Source organism: Maylandia zebra, linkage group LG16 (assembly GCF_041146795.1).
Source record: "Maylandia zebra isolate NMK-2024a linkage group LG16, Mzebra_GT3a, whole genome shotgun sequence".
NCBI classification, from domain to species: domain Eukaryota; kingdom Metazoa; phylum Chordata; class Actinopteri; order Cichliformes; family Cichlidae; genus Maylandia; species Maylandia zebra.
This window is the reverse complement of record NC_135182.1, coordinates 12,198,277-12,214,445: the sequence shown is the minus strand read 5'-3', so window position 1 is coordinate 12,214,445 and position 16,169 is coordinate 12,198,277. Positions and strand designations below refer to the sequence as shown.

The window sequence follows — 16,169 nt, the reverse complement described above, 5'->3', positions numbered from 1 at the left end:
CAAAACGTTTGCGTGATCCCAAGTTCCTTTAGCAAAATCTCGCAAAAGTTTATCTTCATTGCTTTTCTCTAATGTCCCTTGCGGGGCTCTATAACTTCTCCTCCATGTCTACTTTTGCAGGATAAAACGTTGTAAAAACAGCTCTGTCCCTGTTGCTGTCACTGAACTCAAAAAAAATTGTTTTTGATTTCATTTATTTTGCTTAATTACTAAATATATGGTTTGTCAGGTTTCATTAGCACAAAAACAAAATGTCCATCAAAGGTACAGGAGCGCAGGGAACAGTTCATAAACCCTCAGGGGGCCGACCCAGAGGCCGACCGCACAGGAGTTCATGATCAAACAGTTCAGGGGGCCGGCAACGTGGAAAGTGGTGGCAGCGACTAAGCAGGTCCAGGGGCCGTGCGGACAGCAGTGGTGGCGATGCAGACGAAGCAGGTCCGGAGGTCGCCCACGACGGTGACGTCCGGCTAGTGGGCCTCAGAAGATTGACCTTGACCTTCGACCTGGTCAGTGGAATCGGTTAATGTTGCGTACAATATTAAGGGAATGTCAGACTTGGTTTCTCACAGATTCACTCCAAGCAGAGTGTGCTTATAAAAATTATGCTTATAAAATATGTATATTATTGGTGCCTATGCTATGTACTGTGTTCATATATTGTTCTACTGTATGTGTGTGGGGGAGTAGCTTTGGTTTTGCCTTTATTCATTTCCGTTTTTTTTAAAACTGTGTTTGCAGGACTTCCAGTTTCATTCAATGTTTCTTTTAAGGCAGCTGAGGGCCATCCAGTGGATCTCTACTACCTGATCTCTACTACCTGATGGATCTGTCATACTCCATGTCATACTCCATGAAGGATTTTATAAACCTTACTATTTCTTTAATTCCAGAGTTTGGTGCCTTTGTTGATAAAGCAGTCCCTCCTTACAGGGAGCCACAGCCCCATCCTCCTGGGCAAGAAGCAGGTATGGAGGAGATAAAAAAAAAATCACTTGTCTTAAACATTGCAAATTAGGTTTGAATAAAACATCTGTGGGAAACCCCTACAAATGTGATAAGGCTAGCCATCTCTGACTTTCAGTCTCGAACTAACACGGTGCCTTATTTAAAACTCTAGCCTTTGTGATAAAGCAGAGATTCCTAAAGTATTTTTTGTTATGTAAACATGCACAAAAACACTTTTATTTTGTCCTATATCATCCATTTTATGTGTAAAACTGCTTCTTTTTTTTTGCAGAAAAGCTAGTGCACTGCATCTCGGGGCTAACAGTTAAATGATCTAATGCTTATTTGTCTTTTCTGAACAAGTTTCCTCTTAAAGTTCACTCTGAGAGAATTTTAAGCTGCTTCGGCTCAGCTCTGAAGAGAATCATTGTTCAAACTTGGTTCTGACTTCCAGTCAGTCAATCAATTAAAAAATATTATTTTGGATTTCAAAATTTTAATTTGTTTTATCATGTACCTATTTTCAGTAATATCAACTTTAAATAGCAGGAAATTAACTAGCTATTTAATTCTTTTCTTTCTCTTTTTTGCCATATTTTTCAAGAAACCTATATTTGACAACAGCATAATAAAACACCTCAATGTTTTAGGGGCACCTATATGGCCAGTCCAGCTCCTCCTTGACCCCCTCCCACTCTAAGAAAAGTTACAACCACCCATCACCTCCCTTGAGCCGGGTGTCAAAATTTTTAGGGTATTAGTTTAGGGTGTCAAACAATACATGTGTCCAAATTCATAGGCTGCATCCTCCTGAGGACCCGTCCTTCGCGGTCTACGTGTCTTTTTATTAGTTTTATTCTTTTAACTTTATGCATCAAGCAAAAATTTAATTATATGCAACATTCTCTGACTGGAAGAAATGTGTTTAACATTTAAACCTATTTTCTGCACATTCCAGCACATAAAATAAAATATTATTTTGTGTTTACACTCACTCTTTCAATAGATACAAGTAAAACACAGCAGAAAATAAATAAAATCAAAGACTCAGCGGTCCTAAGCTCTATTTTCACCTGTAAAGCAGGAGTGGGGCAGGCTGCTGCGGTCTGCTTCTCTCCACCCCAGGGAAAAGGGTAACACTACCTGGGTCTGGGTGCAGTTTCCCCCTCCAGGGGCAAGGGTACCTAGACCCGGGGCTTAGAGTACGCTTGGGGAGTGTGATTGTCTGTACAGTGTCTCTTTGTGTCTGTCTCCATGTTGGGTGAGTGCTGAGTAATTGCATATGAGAGCATGAGGGTGGGAATGGATGTTTGTATCTGTGTGTGCCTGTTTGTTTGTGTCTATATGTCAGGTTGGGTATCAGACGCCACCTCTCTAGGGACATCTCAGGCCCTCCATGGTATGGAGGCCTGTCTCCCCCCACCACTCCCCCTGCCAGTGGCAGACGCCCTCAGACATCGGTACGTTGGTGGTTCTTTGTGTCCGGGGATGGGCGTCCAGGTACACACCGGCTCACTCCTGGTGGCTGCTTGTCAGGGACTGGAGCCTGGGGCTCGCTGGGGCCCCTTCGGCCCCCCCTGGAGGACGGGGCTGTGGCTCCCCCACACCCTCTAGCTGATCATTACATGAAGGAACCTTTTAAATACAAGCGCGCTCATGCTCACAGGTGTACACACGGGTGCTCACACACACAAACTACACCCTTTTTGGCTCCTACCTCCAAGCACACTGTGCACTGTAAATCTTACGTGCTGCATAATAATATTCAATATTTAATATTTACTGTTATATACACATAGAGCATCGCGATGGTGTTGTGTTTATTATATTGCTGTATTGTTTGCTTGTTTTCTCTTTTTTTTTTGAGGGTCGAGAGTTTATTCCAGTGTCCTGTTATATTGTAGATAGCAAGGAGCAGACGGCTGAGCTTATTAAACTCCACCGAGACAATCTGCAAATTTCATTAAAAGTGTAATAAACTATCATCTTGTCTTTATTTTTAGTTAGCACATGCCTTAAACACTTCAAGCTGTAAGCTAATGATAGTTATATAAGAGCAGACGCATGCTGGTGCAATAAGCTGTACGTTTTACGTCCGATGGATGCATGATCTGATTAGTCAACTAATCACAAAAATAATCGGTGACTAGAGTATCAAAATAATCGTTTGTGGCAGCCCTAGTAATTATACACCCACTCACTGTCACAGTATAAAACCAAAAACTTATTTTTTATTACCAATTTTCAACATCAATATTATGTGAAATATCATGGTTTTATTACCAAAACTGTACACATGTATTGCTTAGATTGCAGCAAAACAGAAACAAGCATCACTACCTTGGATGTTTTATCAGTTTTCTGATAATTCAGTGGAGAAAACTTGTATGTCTATTTACTGATCGATAGATACACATGTAGATACATGGATATATAGTTATACATACAGTATGGAATAAATTTCAAAAAAATTATTTCTGAAAAAATAAACAAGCAAAAGTGCATAATTGTTGGACTATGATACAATTAACAGCATTCACAAATAAGAAAGCAAAGAAGTCTATATTAATACCAGTAAATGCATCCATTAGCAAATGTGTGCATATTCTTAACCTGTGAGCATTAGAAAGAGTCAGACATAACTTGGATAACTGTCTGTTGTGTGTACTGCAACAATAGCCCTCAGTCTCCACCAGTGAATGTAGGATTGGCCACAGTGGTGGTGGCAGTCTGGAACAGTGGATTGTCAGCCTGTAACAGAGAGAGCCGAGTAATGAGAAATCTGTATCTTATTTATCTTTTTTATTCATCATGACTTGAAGTTTCAAAGTAAGTTGAAGTAAGCTTAAATCATTTGACGAAGCAAATTATAATACGATACACAGGCTGATCCCAATATGCTGGACATGTGTTCATCTTCTAATGTCAGTCACTTTTAACTTTACAAATTTTCAAACCCTGTTAATCTCAAAGAAGTGACTGCTACTGTGGATCAGTGAGTCACAGCTACATTCATTGTACTGCTGCCAGAGCAAGCACAATCCTTTTCAATGTTTAAACTAATAAAGCCTAGAGACTGGTTGGCAACCACTAGAAAAAAACGATGTGGTGGAGTGTGGTCCATGACGCGGCTGTGTGGGAGGTCGGCGCACCTGAGCTTAATCAGCACATCACTCTTCCCCTGCACATAAATGAACTAGGGCCTGTTGGGTTGTTGTTGTTGTGGATGTGTGTGGCTGGTAGCTAGGGAGCTGCAGTCGTGGAAGTGGGTGAGCAACAACCGAAATAAAGGAAAATGTTGCAAAATGTTGAACTGTGGTCGTGCCGTGCCTCCTGCCTGCCACAAACAAGTACTCTGCAAATACTTGTGAATTACTTTACTAGCCAAACAGTAATGAAATTGAAAAAGTGCATTGCAACCAGAAAAAAAACAATGTTTGCTTTCAGAGTAAAAGATTTGCCTGACCACTAACCCTCAGAAGGAACAACTTTTATTTTGATGACAAAAATTGTCTGTTTACACTTCGTGTCACACTAAATCAAGTTTCACTACTGCGCTGAGCGTAAATGGCAAGCGTTGTCAGACAGTCTGCTTGTTTCATGCAGACTGTCTGTTTTCCCAGTTGTTTATTTCTTGCTTGAACTTGCAGCGCTTGCTTGCAGTGCTCCCATTACTCACTATGGACAGGAGCTGACGGTCTGGGATTTTTAATCCATGTAATAGTGATTCCGACAGGTATTAAGTGTTTTTGTAAGGACAGTTTAGTTTTAGTTGACTGAAATGTTGTATCTGAATTACATGAATCAAGCAAACAAAAATAGTAACTGTAACAAGAAAGTTAGATTAACATGAAACCAACACAGTCATTGTCCAAAGAGACCAATCTGAAATGTGTGACAGCTATTTCTGTTTGCACAAATAACTCAGAATGATGCCTCACCTCTGCCCATTTGGACTTCTTCTTTTCATTCTCAAACTTCCTGAACTCTTTCAGGTCTTTCATGTAGAGGAGTAATTTAATAAGCATCAGCAGCAGAATACCGATGAGGGCCACAGCTGCGATGGAGCCTCCGATGATAGCTATGACATTAGGCGGTTTTGGACAATCTACAGAGTTACAAATTAGACAAGTTTGAACACTGAGCTGTAAATGAATGAAATGTAGAAAATGATAACACAGACATTATATGATGAGGATCAGATTTGACTGGTGATCGAGTTTGATGATTCATAAAAATAACTGTTCCAATAAGTGCCTGGAGGGGTTTCAAGATGGCTACTGAGTGGCAAATTGTGTTTCTATCAGGGCTTTGAATCTATGTCTGCTGACTTTTCTTAGCCATGCTAGCATAGGTAGCTCTATGAAGCAGGTTGGGCTCACAGAGTTGATTTAAAAGCTGTTGCTGGATAAACAGACAGTATATTTTCTGGCCTGCAAGGTCCTAATGTCCCCCAGTCAGCACATCCCAGCCCTGTGCGGATCCTCAGTGTGTGCATTGTGACAGCACAGTTATTACTGCAATGAATCAGTGAAACTGTTAATAAATTAAGACTGTTTTTTGTCATTTCATCAACATCCTACCTCTTTTCATCATAATTTCAGCCTTGTAGTTATCCTCTCCAACCAACTGAACCAGCTTAAATGTCATCCAGCATCCCTCGCTGTCTTTCTGCTTACACTCCTTGGGTGAAAGGGTGAACGCTTCCTTCACTATTGTAGAAGAAATGGTCTTACAAGCCTCGCTACAGTTTTTTTTAAAGGGACCTGATTCAAAGCCGAGGCATTCAATGCAGTTCCTGAAAACACAATTACATGTATTAGTTCAAAATTCAAAGTCAAAGGTTTTGTTTTTTCTTTTGCTTTACTACACAAAACAGTGAACACCACGTTTAGAGGAAAAGCTCCGTGGAATTAAGAAATCACTTACACTTTGGTCTGGCACGGGTCAGTGCAGCCAGGACATTCCAGGCAGTGAGGACGCTGATATCCCCCTTTACATTCACACTGATTGCACTTGCAGATCCCTCTGCCATTGCAAACACTATTGTTTACGGTACGGCAGGCCTCGTCAGAGGTCTTGCACTGACAGGCAGAGCCTTCAAAGCCAGAATTACATTCACATTTTCCACACTTGCATTTACCTTTTCCTGCAAATAGTAAGAACAAAATATTTTTTTGCAGCAAGGAGTCTGTGCCACATGACAACCAAGAACATAAAGAACATCACCAGCAAGAGACAAAACCTCTCCTGATGCCTGTGGGTTCACCACATAAAGCACAACCTGACTGGAAACCCACACACACGTTCCACAGCACCGTCTGATTACTTTTGAACCCAAAAACTTTGAGCAAAGTTGTAAACCTATTCAAATTACCACAGAGACACAGCACTTTTAAGACAGCATCTATTATTTTGTTCCAAACCAAACAGGCTAAAAGTAGAATTCAGTTTGTTTGTATGGATTTTAGGAGCATAGTGGAATAATCACAGTGGAATAATCACAGTGGAATAAGAGATGATTGGTAAAGTTAAGATGATGTTCAAATTAAAGACCTGTAATGGAGTGAGTTTGAGCCTGTCCACACATTTAGAAAGGTGTGAGGCCATTGTGAAACACTTTTTCCATCATGGCAGCACAATGGTGCTGTCCTGAGTTTGATTTCACCACTTGGCCTTTCTCTGTGTCTGTGTGGGTTCTCTCTGGGTACTCCAGCTTCCTCCCACAGTCCAAAGACATGCAGTTAGTGGAGTTAGGTTAATTGTTCATGTTAAATTGCCCTTAGGTGTGAATGTGAGTGTGAATGATTGTCTGTCTCTATGTGTTAGCCCTGCGACAGACTGGCGACCTGTCCAGGGTGTACCCTGTGATAGGCTCCAGCCCCCCTGTGACCCTAACAGGAATAAGTGGAAGAGGATGGATGGGTGGATGTTTCCATCATAAAAATGTTTGCACAAGAAAACAAAGTAACTTATTTTACTTTTTTATCTTGTTTTGATATAATTAGACCTTCTTTTGAGGAGAATGACTGCAAACCTACCTCCACATTGTTGGTTCTGAAACTTCTCACAGTGGTCATCGTCACATTCACAGTAGGATCCATAGTATTGGCTTCCACTATCTGTGTTGTGGCACTCGCACCGGCCACACACACAGTCTCCTCGACCCTCACACTCAGTGCCATTATCCTTCTGACAGGATGCTCTCAGGGTGTGCTCTTGTTTGTTCCCAATTTTGCAGTTACAGAACTGACCAACGTGACCTTCTTTGCAGCTAAATAAAGAAAAAATTTGAAAAAATACATCAAAAAATTTGAACATTAATAAATAACAGAAAATAAAATTTGCCACAAAATATTTGTTCACTTCCAAAAATTAATACTGAGGAATCTGTTAACTGTCCCATAATCATACACATTATAATCCATAGATAACTCTATTCAACACACCACAGCACACAAACCATTTCTAAAACTACAAACACGTTCACAATTTTACCTTTGATCTTGCCAGTAATGCTTGTGTGCTATTAACACCCTACAATACTCACCAAAAGACTCAAAAACAACACAAACGTCCACAAATCTACTCCAAACTGAACCTGGGAACAATATGCTTATTTGCACACCTCAGTTATATAGGTATTGAATATATCTAAATTATACTATATTTGCACATTTTGTTTATTTGTTATTTGTTATTAGCCATGAGGGCAGTGAAGACAGGCAGATGATGAAGAGAAGAGAGTTCCTGTGTCTAACACTTATTATTATTATTTCTGGTCGCACTCTTCTGTGCTGGACCAAATATGGCGGCAGTCCCACAAACAGCCACAAATAGCCAGGTGAGGCTAAGGTCCAGTGTTGCTAAAGGCTGATGGGTGTTTGTGACCAGAGAACAATTTGCGTAAGACAGTTTGGAACAAAAAGTCCAAATGGAGTAGAGCTCTGCTGTGTGTCAGCGTGTGAAACTGTAGCAGGAGTAAGAAGCATTAACTTATAACCTTAAACAGCCTGTTGGGGACTGACTCTGTGTCAATGTGTCAAATATTTACTTACTTTTGGTCAACAGAGCTTAACAGCTGTAGTACTCTTATTTAAGTTTTATCATGATAGATAGTGTGTTTACGGATGGCACTATAATTACAGGTAGAGGCTGATAACTGCATCAAGCAATGACATAAACAGGGACAAAGTTTCACTATTTCCACTGGTGATCTGTCACAAATAATTCTCAAAATACTTTGTGAAAAACATAGTTTATTAAACACTTTCTGATGCATGACTGCAAATAAATGCTCACTCCTCCTCCAGCAAACCTCTTTGGTGTGAGGGAGTCTGTCCTCTAAATGATGCTGGTGACTTTTTCGTCTTTCACTTGTGCAGATAAAGCTGTGTGGATTGTGACAGATGGATGTGTTGTGTAAACCTAGCAGACTTTTTATCAGAAGTTCAAAGAATGGACACAGTTTGACATCATGACAAAAATGAAACTATTAGACAATTTTAGGAAACAAAGTAAAATATGAAAATGTTGATTTGATCACACCATCACTAATATCAACTTACAGTAATTATCAAATAATACTAGCCTTTCTCACTCATTCTTTATCCTAATGTGATTGCATCTTTGATGATGAGTCAGGTGAGTCTGCAAACAAATTTATCTGATAATAGTAGTGTTTCAATTTTCATCCGGGTGTAACGGCAGTCTGGCGAGGAAGGAGCAGCTAGCAGGTCCAGCGGGCATGTGGTGTGGAGGTTAGCCGGACAACTTGGAGGCCAGTCAGTTAAATAGACCTTTATTTGTTGTTGGCAACATGAGACCACACAAGCCAGGTCTCCACGGCTCTACTCAGTCCATACATACATGTGTGGGGACAGGTAGGCGTTGGCACCAGACCGTTACAATGGTAAGGTCTCTCTCTGAACAGATTGCTCGCTGCCACTGCACTCACACACACACTAGGAGACTCCCACAACTACTACAGTAGTAGGGCAACCCCCGCTAGTGGTGCTATAACACAATAAGAGTTGTTACAAGGGTTCTCTTCCTCTAAACCTCAACACCTCAAAAACATGAATGTTTTCATAAGACCTGACTTCCTGTCCCTCACACTGCTAAACATTTACACAGTTAAGCTGAGAACTAAGTCAGAAGTGTTTATCCATGTGCTTGTCAGTGCAAAGCAGCTCATTGTGGATGGTGCAACTTCCAATTAGTTGTATGATTCTTCTTGTGGCTACTGTGAAAGTGTGTTTTACTTCATGTCCATCAACCTGGTCATCTCTCCTAAACAGTCCAGCTTCTTCTTCTTTATAACTCTGTCTGTGCATTTTCTCTTACTTAGAAACATTGCTGTAAAGAATTCTGTTGTAATGGTCACACGCAAACTGACCTTTTCTCTTTTTAACTTAATCTGCCAAGTAAGTTTTTATCCCTCAGCTGTAAAGGCTGATCGGGTATCTCCTTCACCCCAGTGTGGATACCGAAGTTTGTGAATGCAATAACTTGAGAACAAGGCGACGAAGGACTTTCTAGTTGATACTAGAGATGGACCGTATTACATATCGGTCCAATACTGGCCTAAATTACTGGATCGGATATCGGCGAGAAATAAAAAAAGTAAGGAACAAAACTTGCGACACGGCGTAACTCGGCTCATAACCGTAGCACGTCGGAGCAGTGTGCTCACGTGATAGAGCGGCTGTGTGTATTTGGAGCCTGGCTACCAAACCAGCATTTCATCTCCGAGAAAGTTATCCCAGAGAGCAGTAAAGCAAGTGTGTAAGTTCATTTCTGAATGTTTGTAAAGCATTCCCACGTTAAGCTTAACAACCGATATATGGAGCGACTGCCTCTCTCTTTCCCTCACCTTCCTGCTGCTACTTCAATCGTGAAACTGCTTAATGATCAGCTGATCGGCTTTTCTGTCACGAGTCCGTCTCTCTTCTTTGTTTTTGGCCCACTTTGTACCAGAAAATGAAACCAGCAGCACGTTTAAGCTTGATAAGCTGTTGTTAGAATTTATTTAATATTACTTTCTAGACCAGGATCCTTTTCTAGCTGACGGCTGGTAACTGTGCAGGGGCGGATCTAGCAAAGTTTAGCCAGGGGGGCTGATAGGGCATGAACAGGGAAAAGGGGGCACAAAGACATACTTTTCTTTCTTATTCTCATTTAAAATGTCGAGCTTTTAATAAATAATTATCTGAATCTTACACCAAAAATTTTAATCTGATGTAAAATGTATAGAAGTCCATTACTGTATATAGTAACTGTTAAGTCTAACATATCCTAGTAAGCTATAGTACTTTTTCCTTTGGGAAGGTACCATCTGTGCAGTCTGCAATTCTGTTGAAGAAAGATGTTGAATCTATTTAATTATTCTTGACAAATAATTTATTTCTGTGCATTTTTTTCACACTGCATCAAATTAAATTTGATTACATCGATTAAGCATCATGAGGTGGAGGGTGGGGGGTGGTTCCCTATTTTTTTTTTTGCTGAGAGCTTGCAACCCTATTAGTTAGGTTGCTTAATATTTCTGCTAAGTACTCTTTAAAATACCAGAATAGGAAGGATGAAGTAGGTTTAAGTTTATTAGATTGATCAGTATTGCTGAACTATGAAATATTTTGGGCGCAGTATATTTTTTACATACAGGTATAACAGAATAGCTTTAGTGTTGTTGTTTATTTAAACTTGAGTATAAACTTTTTTATGTCCGATACAGATACCGATATCATAAATTTGGATATCTGCCGATACCGATATGAATCCGATATAGTGTTTTTTAATCAACAAAACTGTTTTTTAAAATATCTTGCTGCATTTTGCAAGTCTGCAAGTTCATACTCAAGTTTAAAACAACAACTACACTAAAGCTATTCTGTTATACCTGTATACAAAAAAAATATTTCATAGTTCAGCAATACTGATCAATCTAATAAACTTAGACCTACACCATCCTCCCTATTCTGGTATTTTAAAGAGTACTTAGCGTAAATATTAAGCAACCTAACTAATAGGGTTCCAACTCCCAGCAACAACAAAAATAAATAAATAAAAAATAGGGAACCACCCCTCACGCTCCACCTCATGATGCTTAATCGACGTAATCAACCTTAATTTGTCAGGCTACATAATGTCAGGCTACATTTCACTGTGTGGTATACTTGTATAACTATGCATGTGACAAATAAAGAACCTTGAACCTTGAATTTGATGCAGTGTGAAAAAAATGCACAGAAATCAATTATTTTTCAAGAAATATTAAATAGATTCAACATCTTTCTTCAACAAAATTGCAGACTGCACAGATGGTACCTTCCCAAAGTAAAAAGTACTATAGCTTACTAGGGTATATATATTAGACTTAATAGTCACTATATACAGTAATTGACTTCTATTCATTTTACATCAAATTAAAACTTTGGGTGTCAGATAATTATTTATTAAAAGCTAGACATTTTAAATGAGAATAAGAAAGAAAAGTATGTCTTTGTGCCCCCTTTTCCCTGTTAATGCCCTATCGGCCCCCCTGGCTAAACTTTGCTAGATCCACCCCTGCACAGTTACCAGCCGTCAGCTACGTAGAAAAAGATCCTGGTGTAGAAAGTAATATTAAATAAATTCTAACAACAGCTGATCAAGCTTAAACGTGCTGCTGTTGTTCAGCCGCTGGTTTCCTCTTTCTGGTGCAAAGTGGGCCAAAAACAAACAAGAGAGACGGACTCGCGACAGAAAAGCCGATCAGCTGATCATTTAAGCAGTTTCACGATTGAAGTAGCAGCCGGAGAGCGAGAGGCAGTCGCTCGTTAAGCTTAACGTGGGAATGCTTTACAAATATTCAGAGATGGACTTACACACTTGCTTTACTTCTCTCGGGGATAACTTTGTCGGAGATGAAATGCTGGGTTGCTAGCGAAGCTCCAAATGCTATCCAGACCACCGACAGGTCCCGCATGCCACAGCCGCTCTATCACGTGATGCATACTGCTCCGACGTGCTAACGTTCTGAGGTGAGTTACTGTGTGTTGCAAGTTTTGTGAGGTGCTTTCGTGATATTTAATGGATCGGATTACATTTTTTATTTTTCTCCGATATCCGATCCAGTAATTTAGGTCAGTATCGGACCGATACCGATACGTAATATCGGATCGGTCCATCTCTAGTCCTTATGTTTGACACCCCTCTTGTAGACTCTTTCACTTACAATACAAAGTGCCTTGAGGCCACTGTTGTTGGGATTTGGCGCTATATGAATAAAACTCATTTGAATATTGTGAACTGAAAGGGACACTGACCCCTACACCTCTTCTTGGCTATCTTTAGAAAATGTGGCTTGTGATGGGAGAAGAAATTACACGTCTTTTCAGACCAGGACAGAGAAGTACAAAGAGCAACAAAGTCAATCTTGTGTGATGACAAAGGACTGCCTTGACCTGTATTTATGATATCTGACATGAGTTGAGACTGATCACAAATGCTGGTGACAGAGAAGAAGCAAAGCTCTAATCCCAGGCTGTGTTTGAATTATCCACTTGAAGGCTGCCAATCTCTACTTCAGACAGATGCAGTGATTTACTGAACTAAAGAAAGGGGCATTACTTACAGTGTAAAGCAGCTCTGGTTGTCGGCATTAACAGGAAAATAAATGTCACCATTCTTATATGTTTAAACAAATGACTGATGCTGGTACTTTTCTGGCAGACAGAGCAGGCTGCAAACAGCTTTGACGACATTTAAGTGGATTCAATAACATTTTCAGTCGATACCAAAACACTGAGAATCAGAGCTTACCTACAAATACCACAGCTGATGCTTCCACTCATATTGCAGTGTGGATGGGGGTCAATAATGGGTCCAGCAGTGTCACATTGGCACTTACATGTGGTATTTATGGTCACTGTCAGCGTGTCTTTAATGCCCCGTGGACTGATGGTAAAGAACTTGTTCTCCATACACGTGTCTGCGGTCACCGTAATTTCAAAAATAACCTGGAATGGGAATTCAGGTGTTGTGAGTCACAAGTGCATATAGTATAACAATACTCTAAACTGGTCAAAACAAGAGATTCACTTTGTATAACAGTATACAGTGGTCTCTCGCTATAACGTGGTTCACCTTTCGCAGCCTTGCTGTTTCGCAGATTTTTTTGTGTGCAATTTTGCATGCAGTTTTTTTTTTGTTTGTTTGTTTGTTTTAAACAGCGCATTATGTTCTGCGTCCTGATTGGCTGTAGACTATTGTCAATTGATCTCGTGCCATATCTCCTGTACAGTACAGAATGCGTTCAGCTTGTCAAATTTACATAAATCTTAGATCGCTAGCAGTGTGACTCTGAAGTGCTGTACTGTATGTTTGTAAGTTTTCTCCCCAACAAACACAACAAGGTCGACGAAACGTTGTCACCTGCGGGAGCCTTTGGTTTCATTCTATAATACTGGACTTATTTTTCTACAAGGTTTGAACTTTGTGTTTAAACAAGAGAGAAAAGTGTGAAAATCTTCATGCCTGTCTGAGAAAAGTGTATAAAGTGTGTAGTGAGGGGTTTTACAGCCTTAAAACATCTATAATAATTGTAAAAAATAAAACCATGTGCAACCGTGGCAAAAAGTTAGTCTAGAGCCCTGTAATATATCAATGATACCCAAAGAGCTGTGTATACATTTTTAAACATTATTGGCTCTCAACATTTGGCTGTTCTGCCCACGTGGTCTAAAGCTTGCAGGTACATGCACTAATTTGGTTTTCAACTTGATTTAAACTGTCTTGTTAAGAGTCAGCCCATGGTACTCAGTATTAGAATGATACTGGTCTATCTGGACCACTTTAATAAAGAGTGACTACCTAAGTTACTCTCCATGAGTAAGGTTTATCGTGTGGATGGATACCACATCAGCATAATGGTTTTTATTACATCAGGCAATTGAAATTAATAATTGGGTCTGAATTTAATTGTTTATCAATGACAAATCACAAAAATGACTTTTGTGTACTGACCAAAACAATACTGCACAAAGTGGCTGAGACAAAGTTCTTCCACCGCATGGCTGGGTTTGTCCTTAGAGTTTAGGCTGAGGAGTTAGCTTGGTTGGTTTTATTTAAAAAAGCCATTTCGAAGGTCAAGTCAAGTCAAGTGGCTTTATTGTCATTTCAACCATGTGCAGTGGTACAGTACACAGTACTGTACTGTGTGCCTCCAAGACCATGTTGCTATATATGGCAGTCAATCAACAGGATGACATAAAGTGCAAGTGTGCAAAAATTGCAAGAAAAAAACAATAACAAACCAGTGCAACACCAGACAGAACAGAATGATACTGAACCAACAGTGCAATAGAAAAGTGCAACAATGGCAGTAGGTTGTGCAAAAAGTAAGCATTTTGCAATAAAGGGCATCTGAGAAGGATGTCTTCAGCCCACCTACCATTTAAAGTACTCTCCCAACTAGGTGAAAACTCTGTGGGATCCTGGACTTGGTGAAAAGGTTAAAAATTCCATATCATATTCTTTCAGATCTCCTCAGCAAGGTTGGAGGGTCAAAGTATCATTAATGCTAAAGGAGGCCGAGGAGTAACTAAGCATCTGAGACAATGAGCAGGAAAGTGCAGGACGGACAGGTGAAGAGGCCATGCTGCTAGCGAGTCTGCTACGAGCTAAGCTAGCAAAACAGTAAAGACACAGTGAGTGAAAACTGGCTATAAATTAGCGAGCGAGTACACAGAGAGTGTGCTTCGGATGAAGCACATTAAGGTTTTATTATGAAATAAAAAGTTATCTAAAAAATTTTAATTAAATTATTATGCAGATGAGCTACTCAAACACACCACTGTGTGTTGGAATAGGAACAGGAAGTGATACTCTACCGCAGAGAGGGCAGTGTTACCAAGTGACAGCGCCACCCAAAGGATCGAGAATTAAAGATTCTGAGCTACAAAATAGGTGCCACCAAGACTTGGACCACCCATCCAGATCAATCCAATGTTCACTGACATGTGGGTGACATGTGACTATGAAAAGTTCAAAGAACACTGACCTCATCTCCCACGTGCACTTGGTCACAAACCCCCTCTTTCTCGCTTTTTTCTCCATTCCTGCATATCGGCCTGTAGACGACTCTCACTTTTTCAGGGAGATTGTCATGAGTTATGGTCACTTTAGAGGATAATGCCTGTCATGAATTTGAAAAGATGGTAAATGGTCTGGTAAAGATAATGAGAGAGAGAAAAAAAACCCACCTCCAAATCATTAGAAATATTCCACTCATCACAAAATGTGTCAACTTACATTGTAGGCTCTTTCAATCAACTGAACAACATTCTTGGAATCTGATGACAGAACTCCAACTTCTGATTTTGGAATCATCTTTGAGAGTTCCTTGGAAAGACATGAAATGTAAAATCAGTCAAGAGTCCAACTATTTTTGCCCCACAAGCAGATAGAAAATGAAAGGTACATCTTATTTACCTTGTACACAGACTCAACATTTTGTGTCACTGCAAAAATCGTCTGAATCCTGTTTTTTTCCAACTGCATAGCAAGCTGTCCAACAGAGGGGTAGTCCTGGAGATTTTTGGAGAGTGGAGAAGAGATGGAAAAGAAAATAAAGTGATATGTATGTGTGTGTGAGGCGTCAGCGTATATATAAATGCAAGTATGGATTTTATGTCATTGTTTTCTGTGCAGTCTGATTTTTTTTGTCCTTATTCAAAACAATTAAAAGAGAGGGGAAAACATTGGATGCTTATAAATCTGATCCATGTTCTTCTTAGAAGCTGAACAAAACTCACATGATTCCATACATACCATCTCAGTGCTCTTGACATAAAGATTGTTTTCCATGTAACACTTTTCATCATTGGGTTCCAGTATACCGGCCAGCTTTCCGTCCCCAGCCATATGGAATCCAGCATCAGTGGTAAGCACAATCAGCCGAGTGCTGTTGCTGTTCCAACCAATTTTGTCCTGAACAACATATCAGGGAGCATTAAGACCCAGTCAAATGCTGTCAAAATCAACTTTGGCTAAAAAAAAGCTGTATTTACTTTTTTTACCCTGAGAAAAATACATCTAGATCGAATTTCTCTAAAACATTTAGTTATGAACATAACTGCTGTGTGAGCCATGTTTGGCTGGATGGAACTCCATTGTTTCATCCTGTTTCCAGTCTGTTAGCTTTGACTTTTCAGAACATGTGACAAGTCATAAATAAG

General features: G+C 39.9%; 1 protein-coding gene across 5 annotated transcripts in view; it reads right to left on the bottom strand.

Annotated features, from left to right (window-relative positions):
* Positions 1–3,151: 3,151 nt before the first annotated feature.
* Positions 3,152–16,169, bottom strand: part of itgb2 (integrin, beta 2) — a 29,630-nt gene continuing 16,612 nt past the window's right edge. For all 5 annotated transcript variants that reach the window (XM_004569853.5, XM_004569852.4, XM_004569851.4 and 2 more), the window contains exons 7-16: positions 15,763–15,921; positions 15,424–15,519; positions 15,244–15,333; positions 14,993–15,127; positions 12,754–12,950; positions 6,990–7,222; positions 5,878–6,097; positions 5,532–5,746; positions 4,890–5,056; positions 3,152–3,699 (exon numbers count right to left, since the gene is read on the bottom strand). In XM_004569853.5, the coding sequence (XP_004569910.2) occupies positions 3,631–3,699; positions 4,890–5,056; positions 5,532–5,746; positions 5,878–6,097; positions 6,990–7,222; positions 12,754–12,950; positions 14,993–15,127; positions 15,244–15,333; positions 15,424–15,519; positions 15,763–15,921 (1,581 nt within the window). In that variant the 3' untranslated portion in view covers positions 3,152–3,630. The remainder of the gene's footprint in view (positions 3,700–4,889; positions 5,057–5,531; positions 5,747–5,877; positions 6,098–6,989; positions 7,223–12,753; positions 12,951–14,992; positions 15,128–15,243; positions 15,334–15,423; positions 15,520–15,762; positions 15,922–16,169) is intronic.